Source organism: Staurois parvus, unplaced genomic scaffold (assembly GCF_062004578.1).
Source record: "Staurois parvus isolate SC_StPar_1 unplaced genomic scaffold, SC_StPar_1.0 ptg001644l, whole genome shotgun sequence".
NCBI classification, from domain to species: Eukaryota; Metazoa; Chordata; class Amphibia; order Anura; family Ranidae; genus Staurois; species Staurois parvus.
Window position 1 is genome coordinate 184,388 of NW_028319440.1, and position 27,387 is coordinate 211,774.

General features: G+C 46.3%; 1 protein-coding gene across 8 annotated transcripts in view; it reads left to right on the forward strand.

Moving 5' to 3' along the window:
- The window catches only part of NFAT5 (nuclear factor of activated T cells 5), a 132,698-nt gene that overhangs the window by 89,115 nt on the left and 16,196 nt on the right, over positions 1-27,387 (forward strand). For 7 of the 8 annotated variants that reach the window (XR_016308602.1, XM_089663267.1, XM_089663272.1 and 4 more), the window contains 5 exons: positions 118-170; positions 1,775-1,907; positions 4,250-4,324; positions 19,984-20,135; positions 23,737-25,978. Coding sequence is in view for 7 of the 8 variants with exons in the window: in XM_089663267.1 (XP_089519393.1) it covers positions 118-170; positions 1,775-1,907; positions 4,250-4,324; positions 19,984-20,135; positions 23,737-25,978 (2,655 nt within the window). In the remaining variant the exon portion in view is untranslated. The remainder of the gene's footprint in view (positions 1-117; positions 171-1,774; positions 1,908-4,249; positions 4,325-19,983; positions 20,136-23,736; positions 25,979-27,387) is intronic. The other variant, XM_089663268.1, reaches the window with a different exon arrangement.

The following is a 27,387-nucleotide window of genomic DNA, read 5'->3' on the forward strand; positions in this document are numbered from 1 at the left end:
GTAGGGAAATGTGAGTAGGGTTGAGGGTTCAACAATGTATTATCTTGGCAGGAGAAGGAGCTAAGCCAAATACAGCCTACAATCTAACATGTATTTTGTCTGTTCCTCTCTGTTTAGATGACGGTTCATGGAAAGCTGAGGCTGAAATTGACATGGAGCTATTCCACCAGGTAAATAAATGTAGACTGTTCTGTGTTACAATGGAGAAAATAATGATCTTCTGTAACGTTCAGTATGGGTGATGTTCACACAGCTGTGAATTCCTTCGAAGTTCGTACTTGTGTTTTTTTAATGGCTGGTATAATTTTCAGAAATATAGTAACTTCCCTAAAGCACATCTTTTAGTAATATGAAGGTCATGGACAGACCCTACTGTAGAGCACCTACTGTAGAGCACGCACCTAGCTGTAATACTTACATGATCCCTTTGTTAATGGTGATACCCCAAATCTAGGGTGCTGTCACATGGCAGTTTTGACACTTCCCAAAAATGTTGAGAGCCTTCCTGCATGCTCTGGCACATTTCTATTGTCTTCTAAGCTTGCCCGTCATTGTGATAGACAAATAGGGAGTGGCATCATACAATATGGCGCCCCGTAATTCAGGGCACTGCCACCGCTGGCATTTACAGTCACTGCTAGAGGCTACTTCTACCCCTGTTCGGTATGGTAAGGTGCAGGTTTTGTTTACAATTTTCTCTGTTGCTCCCACTGATAAAATCTAAACAATTGCTCCATGCATTAGAATATTGAATGCTTACCTCTATTGGTGGTCCATGTGTCTAAACCCCTCTGTCTTCCAGCTTCTGGATAAATCTCACACATTCGACACTTCCTGGAGTGTCAAATGCCCGTGTCCTCTGCCAGATGTTGTGGTTCCTCCTGCAGGACTCTACATTTCTGCTGAATTCTGTAGAGTAAACATAAGAGTAAGAGCAAGCCATATATGATGCGACCACAGGTTGCAGGAAAGAAAATCACTCGATTTCCCCCATCAGCACAGCCAGTCTTTGTGGGGGAATCCCTACCGTGGAGCTATTGTGTTCTACCAGCGGGAGAGGAAAGCGCAGGGAGCCATTCCTGCCAGGAGAGCACAATGATTATTGCTAGCGGCTATAGCTGCTAGCTGTAATCACATGCTAGAAATCCAACATGCTGACTGTACCCAAGTCGATCGATCGACTTTGGTACAGTCAGCCGCCTGCTTATAGACGGATCGAATCTCAGCTGGTCCTTGCTGAACTGGTTGAGACTGAAACCATCCATGGCTGGGGGAAGGGAAAGAGATAGCGGATGTAGACATTCGCAACACCCCAAAGAGTCAAATGACTTGGGATATGCTGGGAGACAGAGTTCAGGCTGCCTGCCGAAGAGAAAGGGATACACAGCTTTTCATTGCAGGGAGCAACTTTTTAGGTTGTTTCTAGCTTTAATTTCTCTCAGAAATCAGGCTGAAAACGAGATTTCAAGTCATTGTGGTATGGTGCTATGCTGTCATTCTCATGTTTACAGCACTGGCAGATGCTTTAGGCAAGTTGCAGAGGTAAGTGAGAGCACAGAGAAGGGTAGGTAGGTGACACGTGAAATTGCCATTTTTAATATTCAGACTAGCGGTGTCATTTAAATTGCACTACTCAATATCTTGGGGATAGAACAGTTCATATTTATGTAATGTTTTGGCTGGAGCCTTCACTTTGCATTTTGTATTGTTTCTGTATAGTTAGTGTGGTGATTCCTGTTCATTTGTTTTAACCCGGATGTTTTTGCTTGTCTAGAATCACCTTATTGTGAAGGTTCCTCCTTACCATGACCAGAACATCACTTCCCCGGTCTCCGTTGTGATGTTTGTTGTGACCAATGCAGGCCGCTCTCATGAAGTTCAGCCTTTTACATACACTCCAGATCCATGTGAGTAATCTGCCAACACCTTCGTCTGCAACACCTTCATCTGCTTAGTGCGCTGCAAATCTCTGCTGTGCAACGTATGGTAAAACTGCTCCCTGTTTATTTATATCCAGTATTTGTATAAGAAGCAGTACGTACATCCACTCTCATCAGTCAGCTCCACAATTCACTGTTTTTCAGCTTATATAAATGTATTACCCTCAGGGGCGGACTGACCATTTGGAAACGAGGGCCCGGGGGCAGGAGGGGGCCCCATGAGATGCCCCTGGTACCTTTTTCATAGGCTTTTTTGAGTTTGGGCAAGGACACAGGGGCCCCATGATCCCCTATTGCCCGGGGGCCCCATGAGTTGTCAGTCCGCCCCTGATTACCCTGGTATGATAGCGGCTGTTGCAAGGTAAAACCTTGGAATGTTACATTGCTTTATGGACCCCCCCCAAAAGCTGCTTACGTATAATAACACCTTCAAATAGATTATTGCTATGATTAGATAATTTTTGATATCACACACAGCATTAAGTAGCCATGTAAGGTTTCCAAAAAAAATCCTGCTAGCCGCTGCAGCAATAGAAGAAACTGATTATTTATCTCTCCAGTGGGTGGAAAAGCGAACGTATCTTTAAAAGATACTTTCTGTTCATCCCCCCTCCCTTTTATGCAATTTCATAAATTTATTAGGTTTATTACCTTTCCTTGTGCTGCCCCACAGCACTTCCTCCTTTCTTGTCAGGGCAAGAATGACGTCGGAAAAGCAAGTCCAACCCACACTGCTCAACCATCATCAGTAAAGGAGAGGGGAAGATCGGTGTCCAGGCTGCAGTGTCTCCTCACCTTCACTCAGTGGTGTATTTTTGGTTTTGTGCTGCCCTGGGCAACACAAAAATTGCATAAAAAGCATAACTATTGGTTTTTCAAACAACTGATCTTGGCGGCAAATGGAAAGCCTTTATTAGCATGAGGTAGGAAGAGGAGGGCCATTACCCCTGACTAAAAAGGTGGACTTGGGTTTTAGTGTGTATTGCATACTGGTCCAGCTGGATAATGTACTCCAGGGGTCTCCAGCCTGCTACTACATTTTATCTGGCCCCCAGTAGGGTCAGTGGCAAATTCTCAATGTGCGCTGATTGAGGATTAAAGTCCATAAAGACTGTATATGGTCTCTGCTTCTGATGTAAGGGGAGACTCTGATGGAGGTCCTGATATAAGGGTAGACTCTGATGATGGGGGTCCTGATGTAAGGGGAGAGTCTTATGGGGGTCCTGATGTAAGAGGAGACTCCGATGGTGACCCTAATGTAAGGGGAGACTCCAATGGGGACCCTAATGTAAGGGGTGACTCTAATGGGGACCCTGATGTAAGGGGAGACTCTGATGGGGACCCTGATGTAAGGGGAGACTCTGATGAGGGTCCTGATGTAAGGGGAGACTGTGATGGGGGTACTGCTATAAGGGGAAACTCTAATGGGGACCCTGATGTAAGGGGAGACTGTGATGGGGGTCCTGATGTAAGGGGAGACTGTGATGGGGGTCCTGATGTAAGGGGAGACTGTGATGGGGGTCCTGATGTAAGGGGAGACTGTGATGGGGGTCCTGATGTAAGGGGAGACTCTTTTGGATCCTTGATGTAAGGGTATACTGTAATGGGGACCTTGATGTAAGGGGAGACTCTGATGAGGGTCCTGATGTAAGGGGAGACTCTGATGAGGGTCCTGATGTAAGGGGAGACTCTGATGAGGGTCCTGATGTAAGGGGAGACTCTGATTGGGTTCCTGATGTAAGGAGAGACTGTGATGGGGTCCTGATGTAAGATGGGAATCTGATGGGGGTACTGATGTAAGGGGAGACTCTAATGGGGACCCTGATGTAAGGGGAGAATCTGATGGGGACCCTGATGTAAAGGGAGACTCTGATGGGGGTCCTGATGTAAGGGGAGACTGATGGGGGACCTGATGTAAGGAGTACTCTGATGGGGGACCTGATGTAAAGAGTACTCTGATGGGAACACTAAGGTAAGAGAGATCTTGATAGGGATTTTATTAGCCTGCAGATATTTGTAATAAATCCATTGCGGCCTTTGTACTGGAATGTTTGGAGACCCCAAATATAAACAAAGGAATATGTCTGCTCTGTGATTCCCTCTCATGGTCTTCTGTACATGTAGACTACAGCTCTAGTAAGCCCATTCTCCTGTTAGGACAGCATGAACTAGCAACAAGTATAATTCAATGGCAGGCGAGGAGCATTCCATAAACTTCATTGCAGTCCAGTGTCATCAGCGGCTAGGCTTCGGCCTCTGTACTTGTTTGGTCTTAGCTGTGTAATTAATTTTTTCGCTTCCATTGACAGCCATTCCAAACCTTCTCATAAAGAAAGAGATTGCCAGCTCCGCACAGTCCTGTACTTTTGAAGACTCTATGAAAGGTATTCATTTGCTTCCTCATGTAGCTTTCATATTGATTCAAAAGTTCACTCCATTTTATATGGTTGTATCAGTTGAAACAAACACTTGGTCAGAGTTTAAAGCGGAACTAAACCCATTGATTTAATGGTTTAAAAAAAACCAGTTACATCCCTGGCCTGGTGAGAATGCTAACTCACATTTTCTTGTGATCTCAAAAAAACTGTAAAACCATCAAATGGCCGTTGTCATAACTGATCACATGCATAGCATCATAGCAGTTGCAGAGGCTAGGACGGCAACTTCCTTGGATAGGAGGGTTTAGTTCCGCCTTAACTTGGTTAACTGCCATTTCTGTGCCATAGCAGCCCCCCCCCCCCCCATCAATTAGATTTTATTTAATTTCATTTTTATTTCTTTTTGCTTGAATGGCCTAGAAGCCTAGAAATCTACTGTTGCAGTAATCTAGTCTAGCTCCTATGGCTTGGCCTTCCCCCTCCTCTATTCCTTGCTCAATTAGAGTGGCTATCACAGCGAATTGCAGGAGTGGGCAGGGTAAAGCAGTTGACCTTGGGAGCTGGTTTAGCTAGCCAGTAAGATGAATTGACTTGCAGGTGCTTGACAGTGCTTGCTATGACATGGTAGTGGCAGTTTAGTTCGTAAACCATGACCACAGGTATATTGTAATTGAGACAATAAATACTTTTTTTTTCTGAAACTGTGTATGTATGCAATCATCCCTACACCCAGCAATTGAGATATTTAGGATCTATATTTACATTTTATACATTCATATGCATTCATTGTTCACATTGTCAGTTGCTATGTATTTCAAAATGTGCCACAAAAATGTCAGATTTATGAGACTGCTGAGCAAGAAAGTAAGCTGTGACTTGGTGATGTGGAGAGCTGTAGGTATGATGGTGGTGTTATAGCAGGACTCCTCCTAAATCTGTGTTAACTTCCTAACCAGTGAAGGACTGGAGACTAAAAGCTTAACCACTTCCCATCCGGTCCATGTACATAAATGGCCGGGCGGGAGCAGTGCAGGAGCGGGTGGCTGTTTATAAACAGCCCTGTATTCACTGCCTGTGTGCGCGCTCCCTGGGAGCGTATGTCACCGCGATCTGGTGCCCGCTGTGTCCTCAGGACACAGTGGAACACCGATCGCTGTATGGGACCTCTGTGTGAGGTCCCGATTATGTGACCACTGATTGGCCAATCAGTGATCACATGAATAGTAGTAAACAAGATGTCACTTCTGACATCATTGCTTACTACTAGTGAAATTTGTGAATGATCACAGAGATCACATGTTACAGGGCTAGTCTCAACAGCCTTGTACCATGTGACAAGCTGTGACCAATCACAGCTCTCACAGTATTTCTCAGTGGCTGCAAGAATGCAGCCAGAGAGAAGGAGAAATTATTGCTTTTACAGACTTTATGGGTGTATAAGCAATCAGTGTAAAAAAGAAAAACAAATCTTCATCACCCCCCACAAGTAGTACAGTGTCACTATGGCGACGGTATGTTAACAAAAAACATAAATAATAATATAAAAAAAAAAATGTCAAAATTTGTTTTGAAAAATTATAATTTTTGGTTATAAACGAATTTGGGTTATTTTTTTATTTTTTTTTTTATTCAGCTCTAATATAGATGCATATTTTTTGCTGAAACACAGTTGGGCTTTATAAATTACATTCATAATGCTGCTCGTGTCTGTGTACTGCTTTGGTTTATGGAAATGTAGTATGATTTGCTTATCATCGGCATAAAGTACACAAATTTCAGCCTGCCTGTAGGGAAATAACACAAACGTGTGACGGAGGATCAGCAGGATTCACAAGGTCATCTGAGAACATGGCGGGGGCCCTTCCAGTACAGCCGTGCATTAAACTGGTAGCAAAGCTGTTTACAACCACTACCCTCTGGGCTTCTTCCAACGTGACTGGTGTTTTGGTAGGTTGATTTGCATTGCCCTTCTCCCAGGATGAAGCTATGGAATGCGGGTTTGTGAATGGCGGGATGTAATGGAGTTGACTTGTGACTTCGAATAAAGGGGAGGCATCGAGCGGATGGGGCAAACAGCTTCCCACTAATTCCTTAAACACACAACGGCCGGTGGGAATTTTCTCACCCATAGAAAGAGTACAGCCCAGGTGACGGGCAGCACGGACCAGCTGCTGAGGTATTTTGCCGCGCCAGACGGCCGTAAAAAACAAGCCAGCGTCTGCAGCCCGCTCAAAATAACGAGACAGACACAGGTTCCTTGCCAGGGAACTCCTGTATGGGATTCTTTTTAAAATTGCTTTGAAAACCTCAGAGAGGCTTAGGGAACAGTTCCTGTTTTTCCTGTCCAAGACCAGCCAAGAAAATAAGATGCCTCATAATTTCCTCAAATTGAAAAATCAGACTGAGAACTTAAGTATTAATGCTAGACGAGGATCAGACATCTAGAATCTCCTAAACGCTTCCCGAACAGGCAGAAAAATGTTAAACACAAATCTGCCTACCCTCAGGGTTAAAGAGAAGGTAAAATGCATTTTCAGTGAGCACATACTTAGTTTTTTTTTTTTTTATATGTTTACCTTTAACCTCTTCACGCCGGCCGAATGCAAATGTGCGGCCTCCTGGCGTCTGGGCCTAGACGCCGAGCAGCCGCACATTTGCGTTCTATTAAAAAAGGACATATGTGCCGAGAGCGCGCGCCCTGCGCTCTCCCTGGCGGTCACATGACTCTAAACCCCACCCCGCCTCCCGGCTTCTGAAACCCTTAAAGGGCCGGGAGGCGCCGGCGTGAAGGGGTTAAAGTGGTTGTAAAGCCCAAAGGGTTTTTTTTTATCTTAATGCATTCTCTACATTAAGGTACAAAACCTTTTAGATGCAGCTCCCCCCTATCTTCCTGAAATACCTACCTTAACCCGATATCATTCCAGTGCTGTGCCCGAGAGCAGTGGTGCTACTCACTCCCTCCTCAGTGAGAGCAGCGGAAGGTATTGGCTTCTGCTGGTGTCTGTCAAATTCAGGGGTGGGAGTGGGGCGGGGCCAAGCAATACCGTGTGTCAACAGACACACAAAATGGGGTTCGTGATCGAGCCTGCATGAGTGCTAGTGGGTACGCAACAAAGTTTTTTTATGGTTTTACACTATGGGATGTTTTCTTTTGTTTCTGTTCACATGCTGAAACTTGGTTTACTGGTTTAAAAAGGCTCTTTTGAAACTGCACTGTCATTTATATCCACGCTGGTCATCATCCTATTGGTTACTATCAGCCAGATCGCATGATTCCCATGAATGAATATTGGTGCCATTCTTACAACAGTTTGCTCAGCGCTTTACAATAGAAAGGGAGACAATACAGCAACAATACAGTTCAATACAAGAGGGAAAGGAGGGCCCTGCTCCTTGGAGCTTACAATCTAGGAGGGAGGGGCTAGTGGTACAAAAGGTAGTAACTGTGGTGGATGGACTGGTAGGAGGAGTAGAAGATTCCATTATTAGCTGAAGGCAGGATAGGCTTCCCTGAAGAGAGAGGCTTTCAGAGATCACCTAAAAGTGGGCAGAGTAGGCGATAGTCTGATAAATTGGGGTAGAGAGTTCCAGGGGATGGGGGAAGCACTGGAGACGAGCATGGGAGGAGGAGACAAGGAAGCTAGAGAGCAGGAGGCTGTGGGAGGAGTGGAGAGGACGGTTTGGGTGATATTTGGAGACCAGAACAGCTTGGAGTAGATGGGGAGGTCGGGGATAGGGGGGGGGTCTTTATCAGCCTCTCTGACATGGCCATCTACTGACCCTTTGAATTCTGGAAAGTCCCTCCAGGGGCCGGGGTGTATCAGACGCCTGCTATGCTGTAAAATGACAGAACTTCAGATGAATGACCAGGTTCCTTTTAAATCGGCCGCACACGGGGAAAAGTCCAGGAGACGAGCATGGGAGGAGGAGACAAGGGAGCTAGAGAGCAGGAGGTCTTGCGAGGAGCTGAGAGGACGGTTTGGGTGATATTTGGAGACAAGATCGTTGATGTAATTTGGGGCAGAGTTATAAATGGCTTTATATGTTATTGTTAATCTTTTGAATTTTATCCGTTGGGCAATGGGAAGCCAGTGGAGGGATTGGCAGAGAGGGGTGGCAGACACAGAATGGTTAGTAAGGTGGATAAGTCTGGCAGCAGCATTCATGATAGACTGAAGAGGGGATAGTCCCAAACCAGGCGCTTAAGACCAACCTAGAGATAGGTGGTCCACGGCTAACAGTGAGTGCACATCCATGTGGGGCACCGATTGAGCACAGAGGAGCACCTGCCATTTTTACATGAAGTTCACCAATTAGTATTCAACACCTGGGCACTTCATTTTTCCGAATTTGGACTGAATGTTATAATTATTCACTTTGAATATGTGAAGCAATATTACTCATGTATTGTTAAATTTAATGCACTTAATTTCTGCGCGGTCCACGTGGTATTTTGTTTTTTTTTTTGTGTTATTGGTTCACAAATTAAGACTGCAGCGTATACTTATCAAAGTTGCATGAATATCTATTCCTAAGCGCAACAGCACCATATCTTATAAACTGTCACATTTGCTTGTGCTGTCAACCAAACTGTCAAAGGATCAAATAATTGTCATAATTGTGTGGCATGGCAGTTGCAGATCAAACAGCGGCTAAAGTGGCAGCTTCCTTGGCTGAAAAGGATAGAAGGGTTCAGTTCTGCTTTAACTCGGTTTCTTCCAAAGGTGTCTAGGGGTTCCTTGGTTGATCTCCTGTCTGCTGGTGCCTGCATAGTTCCAGGGCCATTGCCACTTGGCAGACCAGTGGCATGACACCAGTGATCATTTTACCTGAGTAGTATTCCGAAACCACTGTAAGGGAGGAATAATTCCCACCAACGTAAGGGGAGGGGGGGTTGTTGGGGGGAGTTCCAACTGATCTCCATTGAGTTTTAGCAGGGGTTCCTCAAGACTTGAGTGGATGACTGGATCTGCTGGAGGCTGGGGGGAGAGAGCCATGGGAGAAGCAGGAGGAGCCCAAGCTGCAGCTGCTGATGTCCACAGTGGGAGCGGTAGGTTTCCCGCACTGATCCTTGGTGAACTGAGGATCAATTGTATGTTTGTGTGGACTAAAATCGCACTGCAAAAGGTATCGGGAGCATTTGCTCAAATGATGAAAAGGCACAATTGATTCTTTGGTGAAGGGCCCTTTGCAGCTTATGTATCTCTGGCTGTACTTCCTTGATTTCATGTAAGAACAAAGTCAGTTCTTTGATGTTGATAAGATCAGAACGAGGGTCCGTTTGGTGCCTTGACTTTGTGGCCTGTTTCCTGCCAGTCCCTAGTCAGGAAGAGATCCAGGGACCAGTCGTAGCTGTGCTATGCCATACCCAGCTTCTTCAAGTATTTCCTGGCCAGAGTCTGGAGTCTTATCAAAGGTTCACACAGAGATTGCAAACACGGGACTGGCAGTGTCTAGGCCGAAGACCTAGAAGAACAGAGGATATAAAATGTAACAGCTAAGTGAGAGAACAGATGGCAGTGTGAGATGTTTCACCACAAACGTCTCGGCGTCTTCTCAGATTAAACAGGTCTATTTTTGGACTTTGAGCAAATATTCCATGTGTACGGCTGGCTCCTATCCATTCTATTCATGTGAGAGACGATGAACATGCCACTTTTAAACTAAATAAAGTTATGGGCTTTTTATTTACAAATGATCTAACATTTTCATTTCATTGAAGCCATGTGCAATGATGCTCTCCAATCGTGAATTCAGCCATCCGTTCCTCTTGAGTCTTTGCCAGTATATGAATTTGTACATATATTGACCCAAAGCCGTATATTTGTTCTCTGCAAAGGCCGAGCTTCCTTTGGGTTTGAACACATTGGCAGATTCTGCATGAACGCTAAATTATCGTTGAAGTTGCAGTTCAAGAAATCTAAAAAAATTTAAATTGCACCAACACTGCAAGGGTTGCTGCTAGTTTCGTTTTGGGATTTGGAAAAGCAGATTTATTTATCTGATCCCGCTCTCCCGCATGCTCCTCTCTGTTGCTAGACCGTTCCACCCCTGCAACCTCTTTCCCACCATGCTTCAGTGGTCTAAGGTCCACCAACATCGTCAGAGGACCTTAGAAGAACAGTCCACCACAGAAGCATGGAGGAGGACTGTCTACTGGGAGAGCTAAGGATCAGGTAAGGAAGACTGCTTTTATTGTGTCCTAGACATTAAAGAGCAGTTAACCCTTGCAGTGCAGGCACAGCCCAGGGCACGGGGGGGGGGGGGGGGGGGAGGATTTTTAGATTTCCTGGAGTTCAGTCTTTAAAGTGTATGTCTGGGCCAGAGCTTTTTTTTTTTTGCTGTGGGAACGTGAGGGAATGCAGTTCTGGTACCTCCAGCACTGAATGTATGTAGTGGCAAGAGTTGCTGAGGTGTGCTGGATGATTTATTGTTGCTGGGAGGGTTCTACTGTTGAGGGAGGGGGTCTATTGATGCTGGCTGCTGGGAGAACTATTGTTTCTGGTGGAGTCTATTGTTGGTGGGTGGATGTATTTTGTTACAGAGAGGGCCTAATGTTGCTGGAGGATCTATTATTGAAAGGGGGGAGTATTGTTGCTCGATGCAGGGTGTCAATTATCATGAACAAATTCCATATTACTTAGCACCACAAAATGATACCTGGTTCTGTATTCTCTAAAAGGGGTGGTACTGGGAGGTGGATAGGGGATGGAACCATGGAACGGTGCTCGGAGGGTAAGGGCGGAGCCCCTATTCTTTGAGTAAAAAAGCCCTGATCTGGGCCATATAAATCCATATATATTTGGACATAGGCACAATTTTAGTTTTTTTCAGGTATTTACCAAAACATATTCAAGATTTAGTTCTATATTGGATATGGGCTGAAAGTGCACACTCTCAGGTTTAATTTGAGGGTATGTACATCCAAATTAGGAATTGCAGCTCTTAAGAGTAGCGATCCCCCCTTTTTTAAAGGACCAAAAGTAATTGGACTATTGAATATAATCATAAATAAAATGTTCATTTTTAATATTTTGTTGAGAATCCTTTACTGGCAATGACTGCCTGAAGTCTGGAACCCATGGACATTACCAAAGACTGGGTTTCCTCCTTTCTGATGCTTTGCCTGAAGTCTGGAACCCATGGACATGACCAATGACTGGGTTTCCTCCTTTATAATGCTTTGACTGAAGTCTGGAACCCATGGACATGACCAAAGACTGGGTTTCCTCCTTTATAATGCTTTGACTGAAGTCTGGAACCCATGGACATGACCAAAGACTGGGTTTCCTCCTTTATAATGCTTTGACTGAAGTCTGGAACCCATGGACATGACCAAAGACTGGGTTTCCTCCTTTAAGATGCTTTGCCTGAAGTCTGGAACCCATGGACATGACCAAAGACTGGGTTTCCTCCTTTATAATGCTTTGACTGAAGTCTGGAACCCATGGACATGACCAAAGACTGGGTTTCCTCCTTTAAGATGCTTTGCCTGAAGTCTGGAACCCATGGACATGACCAAAGACTGGGTTTCCTCCTTTCTGATGCTTTACCAGGCTCTAACTGCAGCTGTCTTCAGTTTATCTTTGTGGGTCTTTCTGCCATTAGTTTTGCCTTCAGCAAGTGAAATGCATGCTCAATAGGGTTGAGATCAGGTGATTGACTCGGCCATTGCAGAATATTCCACTTCTTTTCCCTATATGTCTTGGAGTGACTCTGTCCACACATTTTTCACTCCGTCTACTGCTGGATATATGCTCCCTCTTTAATGTTTCCCAGCATATATATCTGGGCCTCCTTCTTTACAGAATTATAGTGGCCTCCATTTTCAGCAATACTCCTTATGGGGACTCGTGTGATGAACTGATCTCTGTAACATTACACAGGTCATAACTATCTATTGGATTTCTTCACACAGTTTGCCACATTGACCTCCACAGGGCCCGGCCCTTTTAATGAGTATTTTTCTCAAGCCTTGATAAGCTTTGGGTCAACCTTGTGCACTTTAGCCTTTTTTGATTACTGGGCCCCCAGGGATCCCAGACTGACACATGGGGGCTACCATGAAAGCTATTACAGTATATCTAAGCAGCCTGCCGCTGCGGTATGCCACCCATGTGTGAATCTATATGCGTCTGGATGTGGTCCTTTTATTCTGTGTATGTTTGTCTAGTCTGCTTTGTCTATTCGTGATTTTTATGTGTTAAACTCGCATTGTAAGATGTTTGCATCCACGCTGGAGTTTCACTTAAAATTAAGCAATAAAAATTGTTTTACAATATTTGGCATTAAGCAGAGTTCCACCAGAAAAAAAAAAAAAAAACAGCAGCTACAAAAACTGTAGCTGCTGACTTTTAAAATACAGCCACTTACCTGTCCCTCGGTCCAGCGCTGTCCTCACCACGGTTGGTTTCACTGGCCGTCTTCTCTCCCTGGCACCAGCATCTTCAGTGTGGGCACCCGGCTATGACAGCTTGTGGCCTCACAGACGGGTGCCCGCTGCGCTTTGTAAATGGCCACGTAGTCTTCTGGGACCTGTCACGTGTTCTAGAAGACTACGGGGAGGGAGAGGAGGAAGATAACTTCCGCTTCTGATCGCCTAGGCCAGGGGTGGGCAAACTTTTTGACTTGAGGGCCGCAGTGGGTTCATATATTGGACCCGGGGGCCGGACCAAGAGTAGATGAATGAGCCCCGCCCCCCACTAGCTGCTGGCCGGCCCAGCCACTACCATGCCATCCATAGTAAGTATAGTAATATTCCCCCATAGTAAGCATAGTAATTAATCCCCCATATAGTAATTCATCCCCCATATAGTAATTAATCCCCCATATAGTAATTCATCCCTCATAGTAATTCATCCCCCATAGTAATTCATCCCCCATATAGTAATTCATCCCCCATATAGTAATTCATCCCCCATATAGTAATTCATCCCCCATATAGTAATTCATCCCCCATATAGTAATTCATCCCCCATATAGTAATTCATCCCCCATAGTAATTCATCCCCACTATAGTAATTCATCCCCCATATTAATTCATCCCTCATATAGTATTTCATCCCCCATAGTACTATTCCCCCCCAAGTAGTAAGCCAAGTCCCCCCTGTGTCAATTTACTTACCTTTGCTCCGCGCGTTCCTCTCGCCGTGTTCCTGCGCCGTTCCGGGCTTCAGGGCGGACTGTGAGAGGAGCCTAGCTCCCCTCACATTCGTCACGCTGCCCCACCTACACACATCCTGACAGCCAATGTTTGCCTGCCCTGGCTGTTTTTTTTTTTTTTTTATCGCGCTCCGCGGGCCGGATTAAAAGGTCCGACGGGCTGTATACGGCCCGCGGGCCGTAGTTTGCCCATTGCTGGCCTAGGCGGTCGTAGCAGAAGTGGGAGCAGGTACCTGTCAAATTCGGGTACCCGCTCCCCAAAGGTGCCAATCCTTAATGGGGAGCAGGGGACAAAGACTTAAAGCAGAACTTCCCCTTTTGGGTGGAGCTCCACTTTAAGGTTTATTCTTTGATACCTGCCACCAATAATAACCACTTTTTGCCCATCTTTTGGGCAGTTTGTTTATTGTGGTATTCTGTTCAGCCTAATACTTAAAGACAAGCTGGGCCGGTAGTTTTAGGTGCCGTGATTCTTCAGCCTGTGGCAAACCTGTTCTGCTATTTTAAGGTTTATCCTTGAATCACCTCTGCGTAGTCCTCAGGGTAATGGCAGACTTTTTAAATCCGCCACACGGCACAGGAGTTCTCCCATCTCATCCAAGCAGCGATCTGATGAAGGGGTAAACTGCTGTCAGTGCAATGCTTCCACATCTGTGCATTTCAAGATACCCGCATCTGTGCATACATTGAAATTCCCAATATTATGTAGCTTTGCAGTAGAACCTGCGGCACGTGCCATGTAAGGTGAAAGGAATCACCAAAATTACTATTTTCTTTTTTTCTTCTTTTTTAATTGTAAGTAAAGGCCAAACTTTTTTTTTTTTTTGTTTTGGATAGAATGGAGACGAAGTAGAACCCCCGTATTGCGATCCGTGTCCCTGTTAGCTACATTCACCCTCTTTATTCTTATAATTGAAAGTGAAAGTCAAGGTGGGAATACACGATTAGAAAATCTACCGATCGGTCATCCGATGACCGAAAGGCGTTCGTTCGTTGGTCGAAATCGTGGCCCACATTAACCAATCTAAAAAAAAAAATTGTTCATCGGGCAATACGTAGTGTTGACTTCTTCCGTATAAGTGGAAGTGATGCGGTGTGTGTGTGACTTGTAGCCACGCCCTTCCGGCCAGAACCAGCGATATACACAACAATTAACAGCAATGAGTATGATATCGTTTATTACATGACCTATATACATAAATAGTGATACATAAAAATATACCGTATTTTTCGCTCTATAAGACGCACTTTTTTCCCCCCCAAAAAAGGGGGGGAAATGTCAGTGTGTCTTATGGAGCGAATATGGAGCGGCCGGTCCGGTATTTCCACCGCCGCCGTGTCAGAATACCGGGCCGGCCGCTCAGCTCTGCAGCGGGGCCTTATGGAGATGACTGCTGACCTTTGGGGAGGTGGGGAGCGGGTACTGTCCACAGTCTCTGGTCATCTCCTGTACTGTGTCCGCAGTCTCTGGTCATCTCCTGTACTGTGTCCACAGTCTCTGGTCATCCCTGTACTGTCAGCAATCACTGGTCATCTCCTGTACTGTCCGCAGTCTCTGGTCATCCCTGTGATGTCCGCAGTCTCTGGTCATCTCCTGTACTGTGTCCGCAGTCTCTGGTCATCTCCTGTACTGTGTCCGCAGTCTCTGGTCATCCCTGTACTGTGTCCGCAGTCTCTGGTCATCCCTGTACTGTGTCCGCAGTCTCTGGTCATCCCTGTACTGTGTCCGCAGTCTCTGGTCATCCCTGTACTGTCCGCACTCTCTGGTCATCTCCTGTACTGTCCGCACTCTCTGGTCATCCCTGTACTCTCCGCAGTCTCTGGTCATCTCCTGTACTGTCCGCACTCTCTGGTCATCCCCTGTACTGTGTCCGCACTCTCTGGTCATCCCCTGTACTGTGTCCGCAGTCTCTGGTCATCCCCTGTACTATGTCCGCAGTCTCTGGTCATCTCCTGTACTGTGTCCGCAGTCTCTGGTCATCCCTGTACTGTCTGCAGTCTCTGGTCATCTCCTGTACTGTCCGCAGTCTCTGGTCATCTCCTGTACTGTCCGCAGGCTCTGGTCATCCCTGTACTGTCCGCAGTCTCTGGTCATCCCTGTACTGTCCGCAGTCTCTGGTCATCCCTGTACTGTCCGCAGTCTCTGGTCATCCCTGTACTGTCCGCAGTCTCTGGTCATCCCTGTGCTGTCCGCAGTCTCTGGTCATCCCTGTGCTGTCCGCAGTCTCTGGTCATCCCTGTGCTGTCCGCAGTCTCTGGTCATCCCCTGTACTATGTCTGCAGTCTCTGGTCATCTCCTGTACTATGTCTGCAGTCTCTGGTCATCCCTGTACTGTCCGCAGTCTCTGGTCATCCCTGTGCTGTCCGCAGTCTCTGGTCATCCCTGTGCTGTCCGCAGTCTCTGGTCATCCCTGTGCTGTCCGCAGTCTCTGGTCATCCCTGTGCTGTCCGCAGTCTCTGGTCATCCCTGTGCTGTCCGCAGTCTCTGGTCATCCCTGTGCTGTCCGCAGTCTCTGGTCATCCCTGTACTGTCCGCAGTCTCTGGTCATCCCTGTGCTGTCCGCAGTCTCTGGTCATCTCCTGTACTGTCCGCAGTCTCTGGTCATCTCCTGTACTGTCCGCAGTCTCTGGTCATCTCCTGTACTGTGTCCGCAGTCTCTGGTCATCTCCTGTACTATGTCTGCAGTCTCTGGTCATCTCCTGTACTATGTCTGCAGTCCATTAGTTCAGAATTTTTTTTGTTTCCTGTTTTCTGCCTCTGACCATAAGGTGCGTCTTATGGAGCGAAAAATACGGTAATGTGCAGAATTCTGGTTTCATTATCTCATTAAGCCAATCTACTTTTAACATTTGGATTTTTCGTTCGTATTTACGAAGATTCCTTGGACATAAACATCCGGGTCATCTTCTGTTTTCGCTCATGCATGATAGCACTTGATAGATTTTTTTCCGTACAACTGTCATACCACCGCATAGAAACGTTTGTACGCAAAACGACAAAATTTTTCACTGTTGTTCAACCGGATTTTTAAAATCGTTCAATCAGTGGTTCCACGAAATTTTTCGGATAATTTTCTTATCGTGTGTACAGGGCTGTAGGCTGCTTTCACACTGCAGCACTTCTAAAACACACTATGCGTTGTTTAAAAATGCATGGCAGGTTTTAAATGTGTTGCAGACAGCGCCTAAGCGTTGCATAGCTGGTTGCTAAGGACGCTGTCGGGTGCTGGCTTCTTAGCAACCAAGAAGCCAGACCCCACCAGCATCCTTGCCATGCCATGCTCTCCTGCCTAGTGTGGTCAGTTTTTAATAGGAAAGAAGCCAGACCCCACCAGCATCCTTAACAACAAGTGGATACCTACACATTCAGTGCCCTCCTTTACATCCATGGTGGTCACCAAGCTCTTCTCTGCCAGTGTGGTCCAGCTGGTGGTGCAAACACAGAGCAGAGGCTGCCATGTTTTGCTCAACCATTACACAGGGCACTGCAGAGGGGGGAGGAGCCAGGAAAACTGGGTGGGACAGCAGGGAACTGTAAACCACTCTAAGTGTTTGGGGAGAAGAGAAATGCAGCGTTTTCCATTCTAAGGCTCCATGTACACGGGACGTTTGGAAAACTCTTCTGAACAGTGGAAACTGGCTGCTGGAAAACGTAGGTTAAAAAATGGCTGTTTAGCCGCGTTTTTATACCGCGTTTATGAGCTTTTGTGTTTAGAAGCTTTTTTTTTTAAAGATAAACTCAGGAGACCTTCCAAAATGCCCAGAATGCTCTGAAAAACAGTAAAAAAATGAACTATTTCAGACATTTTGAGAATAATAGAGCAGAAGCAGAGAGAGCAGTGTTGAGATTAGCTGTTGTTTTTTTTTGTTTTTTTGTGGTGTTTGGATGTGTTGCGGCTCATGTCTGTGCAGAAATTATTGCAGCAGCGTCCAACATATTTTCTTTCATGCGAAACCTCAAAGTATGGTGTACCGGGTCCATTTGAGTTCCGGGAAAACGCTTTGCATGCACTTTTCATGATGAAAAAAGGCTCTGGACAGCATCTGGAAATGGAAGCGTTAAAAACAATTTCCAAGCGGTTTACTGTATTTACAAGCGTTTGAAACGCTGATAAAAATCTACTTTTTTTTTTTTTTTTTTTTTAAGTCCGCAAACGTGCAACTGTAACGAAAAAACCCCGTAAGTGTTCACAAAAAAAGTGCAAGTGCAAAACACCACACGAAAAAGTGCACTTAGGGGTGTGCTGTGTCCTACCCCTAAAGGGGCTTGGACCACTTACCCTGATCCCCCGGGGCACGAAGCTCCTGACGGGGACAAGGTTCCCAATTGGTCCTCCTGGCCAAAAGGCCTGGTGGACCACCGTTCCCTATGCCCAGCCGAAGCCGGACATCCAGTACTAGGCAAGGGGACTCTCCCGAAGAAGAGTCCCCTAGGGATCAGGGGAGGAAGGAACCGTATGGCCACACATCCTCCCCCTAAACTTCAGGGTAGGCCCGAGGACCCACACCCTCCATCCGTGAAAAACACACACATAAGTAAAGTAAAAAGTGACAAAACGTGGGAAGTGCATAATAAATAAATAAAAGGTAAAGTAAAGAAAAAATAAAAAAAGTGGTACCGTGCCGAATTGTGCACAGACCAGGCCCTGAGGCCCGTAGCAAAAATTGCCCTGGACTTAGCCAAAAGGCCTGGTCCTTAGGGCGCTGTGCAAAAAGATGTGTAAAAACAGTGACCAGGTGTCATTTTCACACCGTGGGGTCCCACACCCAAGTGTTACTAGTGACACCCCTGAGCGCGTCTCCCCAGGGGGCACTGAGTTTGCGGACTTTTTGCGTCCCCAGCCCCTGGCCGGACCAAGGTAGCTTGCTCAAATCAGGAGGTACTGGGTCTTTCCAGCCTTCTCGGAGGAATTACTCCCGAGGCCCCAGAACGAATCATGGCGCTCCCCGGTTTCTGTCCCTCCGGTCCAGCCTTCCGGACCCCCATCATACCAGTGAGGGTACTATCCAACCAACCCCACAAAGACAGAATGGCCGGGAGCACCCCCACTGGACACTGATAAGAACAGATACTACACTTGATCTTAGCCAAAAGGCCGATAAAAATCTACTCCTGAACGCAAGTTTGTTGCGTTCAAAAAAATGACTGTAAACTCAACTGCCTGTAAATGACGATGTGTACATGGACACATAGGAAAACATTAGGGAGAGTTCAGGGGCTGCTGAAAAAAACGCAGAAAAGCTCTGGAACATGAGTTTATCAGCTGTAGTGTACATGGAGCCTAACTCGGTGCTGATGCATGCGTTTTAAAAGCAAAATGCAGCATGGGACAAGAAGAGGCCGCATTTCAGCTGCTTTGCCTGCAATCCAAACACACCTCAATAGGACCTGCTGCGCCTTTAGAAACACAACTAAAAACAGAAACTTTGTGATTGCAAGCCAGGCAGCTAAACTTTCTGATGGAACCTAAGCTAGGTAGTCGCAGGGATCCAAAATCCAGCTTTTATTGGGCAAGGCAGTTTCTGTGAAAGTGATGCCTGTCCTGAGCCCTCATGTTTAACCCCCCTGGCGGTATTCCTGAGTGTAGCTCGGGGTAGAGTTTCAGCACCACAAGCGGTAACCCCCCCGAGCTACACTCGGGAATACACTGGAGAGTTGCTCCGGGATCTTTTCTTCACTTACCTTGTCCTGCGCTCCCGCGATGTCCCCCCTGCAGTGTCCCCTGTAATGTCCTCCGGCCGATGCCGGCATTTGTCTTCCGGGTTCCGTTCTCTGTGATGTCAGGACATACGGGGGACGGAACTGGCGGGAAATTTGAAAGTTGTAAAAGTGACATTCACTAAAATCACATAGTATAACATTCCTGTATCAAACCATTTCACATACATTTTGTCCCGAGTGCTTTGTCCGGCGCCCTGCCTGCATTTTTACTGTTCTTTCTGCCTGGAAACTGAGAAACGTCCATGGCGTCCAAAAAGCGTCCCTTTAGGTCAGACGCGGTTTTAGACCGGCTAGAGAACAGCGATAGTAAATCAGAACCACTTGCAGAATTGAGTGATAATGATTGGTGGGGGAAATTCCTCATCAGACACTGAAAACGATTCTGCGACTGAGCTCAGCGATGTGCGAACTTGGCGCTCTATTTCACATTTCAGTGGTTTTGGTTTGATTATATTATTGAATTAAATTTATTATTATTTTTATGATTATTTATTAAATTATAATTTATGATTTCGTGTTTCAAATTTTATCATCCCGGGATGTTTACTAGACTCTTGTTCGGACAGATTTCAGTGAGTTATTCCTAAGAATTACAGGCCTGCAATAAAAAAAATACATATTTCCATGCAAAAAAAGTACCGCTTTGAGCACAGAAATATGGACATAATCAGACCGCTAGGGAGGCTACCAGATGTCAGTGCATGCTGTGACTTGTAGTGCAGGAGCATTGTCTCTCATGTACACTTTACCATCTCACTCTCCTCTTGCTCTGTCCTTCCAGCAACCGTGACCTCACCCGTTTGCAACATTGACCAAGTGAACCTGCTCCCTCCCTCCAGAGGCTCTCCGCTTAAATCCAGCGGCATCATCAAAAATGAAGACGTGGCTCCTATGGAGCTGACCGGAGATCAGAGAGCTTCACCTCTGTACAAAGTACGTGTCTGCTTTCCCCTGGCAAATATTTGGAATAGACTCGATTTTTGGCAGAATTTTAAGTAGATATGTTATCGCTGCACCAAACCAATCTAATAGAGATGTTTTGAGAAGCCTACGAAGTAGAACAAGCGAGGATATATAGATGACTGTTGTTACTGATTTGTCCTTTTCATATATTTGGGTACAATCAGTTTGCAAAGTTAGAGATAGATTTGCACTTAAAGTATATAACCTTCACCTTGTAAAACAACCCATTCATTTTAAAATAGAAATGAAAGGCAAAACACTTGTATATAGATATTGAAAACTTTATAAACACGTTTTTTCCCCCTTTTATATAAGTGATCACTTACCGGCTGTTCTCAGTTGCATAAGAATCTTAGAGAGCTAGGGGAGGAGAAACAGCAGCACACTCATCATCCTAGTGCACGGGTGTCAAACTGGCGGCCTTCCAGCTGTTGCCAAACTACAAGTTCCATGAGGCATTGCAAGATTGACAGTTGCAAGCATGACTCCCAAAGGAAGAGGCAGGATGGGACTTGTAGTTTTGCAACAGCTGAAGGGCCGCCAGTTTGACACCTGTGTCCTAGTAAATGGCTGTGCTGGGGGAGGGGGGAGGATGTGTGCAGAAGACTACTCATTGGAGGAAAGAAATCTGAGTTCCCAGCAAGGCTAGAGAACTGACCATGCCATGCTCTCCTGCCTAGTGTGGTCAGTTTTTAATAGGAAAGTAGAGGGACTGGCAGCACATTCCATCTGCTCTCCACTGCAGAAGAGCTGGAGTAGGAAACAGCAGTACACTGGTCTTCCCAGTAAATGGTTGTGCAGGGGGGGGGGGGGGGCATGTCAGGACAAGTCTGATTGGAGGAAAGGAGGCCGAGTTCCGGCACAGATAGATAACTGACCACACCATGCTCTCATGCCTAGTGTGGTCAGTTTTTAATATGGAAGCAAAGGGACTGGCAGGAACACCGGGGATTTCACACAAAGAATGCAATAAAAAGAGAACAGGAGACTTACATACAAGTACATGGCACAGCAGGCACAGATCAGAAATAAGAAATGTTGGGCTTCACCTTCTGGAGCACGTTACACGTTGCAACAATATTTAGGGTGTAACATGCTCCAGACCTGACACCACCCCCCCCCCTCCCTCCTGTAATAGCAGGCATAGCATCCTCCTCTCCCCGCACCCACTGTCACATTTTAAAAACAGCGTGGCCGTGTGGGGCTCCGCCCACACAGCCACGTACTTCATTCACAGAGGTGTGTGAATGAGAAAACTTAAAGTCTCTTCTGCCATAACGTAATGATTTGCTCACTCGTAGTCTATTCACACTCCCCCCAGCTTGCAAGCGGTCAGCCTGTGCAGAGGTACGGGCTGAAAGCTAGAAGAGAGACTGTGCAGGAGCCTGACATTGCACCCACAATCTATTGATCGCGGTTGCAATACTTCGCAGGCACCTGGTAAAAATAAACAAATAAAGCTCTGGGCACACTATTGTTTTTTTTAAGCTCAGAAAATGCTGGAAAAGACCGCTAAATAAAAAAAACCACCAGTAATAGCATTTTTAGTAGCGTTAAGGAGCGTTAGCATTTTATTAGCGTTTTTACAATACATGTAGGAAGGGAAAAAAAAAAGACAGGAAAAAAAATCTGTTTGGAGCGTTTTAGTAGCGTTTAGGAGCAGTGGTTTTTTTTGGCGGTAAAATGCTCCCAAAAACACTTATTATTATTCTAGGAGCAGAAACAAAATGCTTCTACGTGCATAAAAAATGCTAATGCGCATGGAGCCTAAAAGCATAGTTTTTTTAACCTGCAAAAAATGCATTTATTATTTTTTAGTAAAAGATGAACTTCATCTTTAAAGTTCCACTCACTCTATAAAAAATACAAAAACTGTAGCTGCTGACTTTTAAAGAACAGCCACTCACCTGTCCCACGTTGCTCCCTCCGTAGCCCGTTTCACCGGCCGTCCTGTATTCCAGACGCCGACATCTTCAGTGTGGGCACCCGGTTGTGACAGCTTGCGGCTTCACAGCTGGGTGCCCACTGCACATGTGCGAGTAGCGCTGCGCTTCCTGAATGGTCCCGTCATCTTCTGGGACCTGTCACGTGTCCCACAAGACTTCGGGGAGGGAGGGTAGGAGGACAACTGGGAGCGGGTACCTGTCAAATCCGGGTACCCCCCCGCTCCCCAAAGGTGTCAATCCTTAATGGGGAGCGGGGGACCAATCCTTAAAGCGGAACTTCTCCTTTTGGGTGGAACTCCGCTTTAAGGCAGAAGAGAAACAGTGGGCTTGACTTACTAAGACTGGAGCACTCAGAATCTAATGCAGCCAGTCAGCATCTACCTTCAGCTTGTTCAGTTAAGGTTTGGCAATAAAACCTGGAAGCTGATTGGTTTGCATGCAGAGCTGCTCCAGATTTCGCACTCCCCAGTAAATAACCCCCACAGAATCAAATGTTATTTGTTGACCAAGCCTAGGATAAGACAAAGTGAGCGCCCTAAAAAGCAGCTTTAGCACTAAAAGGTAACCATATAAAACCTCAGAAAACTGTATAAATGGAGTGCAGCGCTGGTAAAATGGCAATAAAAATGACAATAAAAGTTCATAAATAATGGATGGTAAATGATCCCAATAAAAGCAGAATTCAAATGCTTGTGCCTGGATGTAACAGTAAAAATGCGCACTCACCAGAAGCGCATTGGATATGCACATATAAATATAACCACCATGGACCACTTAGGGAAGCGGAGTATATCAAGCATCTGGTGAACTTCCTTCCAGGTGTGGAACAGCACAGCACTGGGTCTTGGGATTTAAGTGGAATCTGCTCATCCAGAGGTCCCCTTTAGGATGGATGGGTACTCAGCCTGGTTACAGGGATTCCCTCCTCTGGGTACTGGATAGGTGAGATTCGTCTGCAGGCTCTGTAACTAATAGCAGTCAGCTGTCTTCCTTCTCTGGTCACTCTCCTCTTCACTCGCTCCGGCTGCTCTCCTCTTCACTCGCTCCCCGCTAGCTGTCCGCTATTAGTTACAGAGCCTGCGGACAAATCTCACCTATCCAGCACCCAAAGGAGGGAATCCCTGTAACCAGGCTGAGTACCCATCCATCCAAAAGGGGACCTCTGGATGAGCAGATTCCACTTCAATCCCAAGACCCAGTGCTGTTGACCAAGCCTGCCCCATCCTGACAGGTTTGTCTTTTGGCAGGTATGTTTTTGAAACATAATTCCTCTATCCTAGGCAACAAATTCTCCTTAATGCATCTGTAAGGTTGCATTGCCCTCAAGCAGGATCTAGTGTACTCATTTCGCCAGTGGGATCTAGTGTCCTCCTTTTTCCCAGCAGGATCTAGCATAATTTTCCGAGCAGGATCTAGTATTCCCATTTCCCATATGTGGGCAATTTAAATAAGCCACTGTGACCATGCTAAATATACAGCTACCCTTTGCAATCAGTTTGTTTTTTTTTAATGTGCCTGGAATGATAAAAGATTAGAGTAATAGAAACAAAAAAGTCACATGTTGCCCTCCCTATATTCCAAAATAAGTTCAGTAAGTTAAAGGGTCCTTCGTCTTTTGTCCACAGGCATCCAACATTGTCGTGTCTGCCCCGCAAAACCTGGATAATTCCTCTCCCAATGGGTCATTTTCACCTTCTGTGTCCCACCTGTCTACTGAGACTGACCAACAGACTCTGTTCCCACAAGAGCCACTTTCCACCATCCAGACACAAGACATTGCTCAGCCCAGTAATTTCCAAGCATCTCCTAGCCATAATGAGGACACCATCATGCAGCAGACAACGCCATTTCAGACAATGGAGGCCCAGCCGAGAGATACCTTGCAATCTGATAGGGCGCTGGTCACGCTGTCTCAGATGGCCGAGGCTACACAGCAGTCCCAGAAACCGGCATTGCAAGAACAAGCTCAAACACTGCAGCAACAGATCTCTACCAGTCTGTTTACACCATCAAACAGTGTTGGCCAGATGCAGAATACAATTCACCAGCTTCAGCCTGGCAACTTCCAGTCCAATGTCTCCAATAACAACACAGATGTAGATTTGGTTCAGCAAGTCCTAGAGGCCCAGCAGCAGTTGTCTTGCGTGCTGTTTTCTAGTCAAGGTAGCAGTGAAAACGAGCAATCGGCAATTGGACAAGTCCAAGAGCAGATCAATGCTGGGATATTTCAGCCTGTTGGTTCCATACAAAACCCAGCCGGCCAGGGGATGTTCTCCTCTCCTGACCAAGTACATAGCAGATCGGAGAACGTGCTTTCTGCGAGGTCTGACAGCCTTCTCCAACAGGCTGAAAACACATTGTCAAATCAGCAACAAGCCATGGAAACCAATGCATCCCTTGTTATGGAGATGCAGCAAAGTATTCACCAGTCACAAGGGTCCATTCAGTCTGACATTTTCCAAGCACAGAGCCCCAGCTCGGGAGCCATCCAGTCACCTGTGTTCCAGCACCAGCAGGGAGCCCATTTAATGGGTGGACTCTCCACCAGTGAAGAGATGCAGATGCAGTGCGACATGTTCTCCACACAAGGTGTTGGTGGGAATGATGGTTCTGCAGGACAACAAGTGTCAGCAACAAACTCCAGTATCTTTCAGTCCTCCAGCTCAGCAGATGGTGACAGCACTTCTACTCAGCCGGAGCAAATGCAGAGCAGTGTTTTCCCAACCATGGTCCAAATGCAGCACAATGGGGATGGCCAAACCCAAGTTGACCTTTTCGCATCTGCAGAAGAGATGCTTGGAGTCCAGACAAGTGGGGGACAACAACAAGGAGCTGGGCTGTTCCAGCAAGCTGGAGACATGATGGCACTTCAGACGGGCAACTTTTTGCAGCAGTCTCCCCACTCACACACTCAACTTTACCACTCCCAAAACACAATAGCGGATAATCAGAGCATGGCGCAAGAAACACAAGGATCCCTGTTCCACCCCCAGGCCTCAATGGTGCAGCATCAGAACTCCAGTTCTGCACAAGATCAGATCCAGTCTTCACTTTATCATCTGCAAGGCGCCATTTCTGCTTCATCGGAGCAACCTCCCAGCAACATGTTTTCTATGAGCTCCTTACAGAGCAACCAAGTGCCTCAAGAGAAGCAGCTGTCTTTCTTCTCTAGCCAGAACACCCTTCCCGAACAGCAGTCAGCATTCCAGCAACAGACGCAACTGTCACACATCCAGAGCTCAATGATCACCCAGGAACAACAGCAGCAGCAGTCTCAGCAGAACTTGTTCCAGGCACAAACACAGCAGAACGCCCTCTTCCAGGCCACTCACTCCATGGTGGGTATGCAGAGCAGCCCTTCTCCCCATGAACAAAGTCAGAACCTTCTTTTTAGTGCACAGAGTTCTATGGCCAACATGGCTTCACCTGAGCAACAGCAAAGCATGATGTTTAGCCAAAGCCAGGAACAAATGGGCACCCAGGATCAGCAGAACCAGGCCATGTTTCACACACAAAACATGGAGTTTCAGGCCCAAAGCCCGGTCACCTCTCAACATGAGCAGCAACAGGCACCCATGTTTCACAACTCCCCTCAGCTCCAGCTCGTTCAGCCCTCCCCAACTTCTCCAGAGCAACAAGTGACACTATTTATGTCCTCTGCCTCCATGTCTGCTCTGCAAAGCAGTATGGAACAGGAACTTCAGCAGACAAGCTTGTTCCCTCAGTCCATCCAGGGAACTACACCCCCTCCTCAGCAACAGGCCTCTATGTTCCACAGTCCTGCAGGGGGCGCCATGAGCCAGATGCAGAGTGCATCAGCATCCTCTCCACAAGCCACCGGAATGTTCCTGTTTGGAATTCAGAACAGTAAGTTTTTAGTTTTTTTTTTTTACATTTTTTAAGGCATGTATTTGATTAATGCAGCTTAGTAGCCCCCGCCATGTTAAAGTGGAACCAAATTCAGATTTACTATGGTATAGAGCAGGGTTTTACAACCAGGGTGCCACGGCCAAATGGCATGTAGCCCTTTACAGTCCGATCACGAAAGGGTTACTCTATTTATGTCTGGGTGCACAGAGGAGGGAGAGAACACACCTAGCACCTCCTCCCGGCTCTCTCCTCCTCTATGCTGTTATCTGTACTCTTCCCAGCAAAACTGAAAGCTGTGCAAGCCGCCCGTCCGCGTCCTACTAACCGATGATGTCATCATTGCTAAGGACAGGTCGGTGGTTTGCACAGCTGTCAGTTTTGTCGGAAAGAGTACAAATAACAGCATAGAGGAGGAGAGAGCCGGGAGGAGGTGTGGGGTGTGCTCTCTCCCTCCTCTCCATTCCTCTCCATACACAGGCATTAACATACTAATCTTTTCATGATCGGACTGTAAAGGGCTTGATTACTTTTCCCTTTCCCCCTCCAGGCTGCTCATGTCCCATGGGTGGGGGCAGTAATCTAACTCGGCACAGTGCTGCATAAGTTCCCCCACCATCAGGGGAAGAGGGCATTTGTGCTAACACGGGGGCTTTGCCTTACAAACTACATTTTAAGGCTTTTCACAGTGCGAGAATGCTTGTGAAGTCGTGCGGTTTCCCGCACCGCACAAAAATACGATGTCTTTTGCAGATGCGTGGGGGTGCCATTAATTCCCCACCAGTCGCACGTTTGTGCCCACGTTGGTACCACAGTACCTAGCATTTTGGTGGGACATGATTTAAAAATCATGCCAGCACCTTTTTTTTTTTTTTTTTGCGTGTTTCATGAGCATAGAGCCTCCTGTTAAAAAAACACACGGGAACACGCAAAATAATGCAAAATAGCGCAAACGCTCAGATGCACCTCCTACTGTGAGAAATTAATTGATCTTCCTGCTCTCCAGTAACTGTCTACCCCTTCAGGAGGTATGGTTAGACAGCTATGCCGAGATTCTGCAGGAGCCTGACATTGCACTCGTGCTCTTGGGTGCAATGCTCTGTAGGTTTTAGAAAAAAAAAAATAATAAATGCACATTTTTACTTGCAAAAAATGTGCAGTTATTCACTTTTTTTTTTTTTTTAGAGGTGAACTTGGCCTTTAAGGTACTCTTTCTTCAGCTTTCTAGGATAGAGAGAGTATAGACTGTGATGTGTGATAGCATTGAGGTAGTATTATATTCTGTGGATTGCCACATAAATACTTCATTGTAGTTCTTTATGTCATAGGTCAACTTTGTGTACCCGTTCAAAACCATTCTACCAAGATGTTTGATGGAAATAAAAATTAGGCACCTTGCTTCATTACCA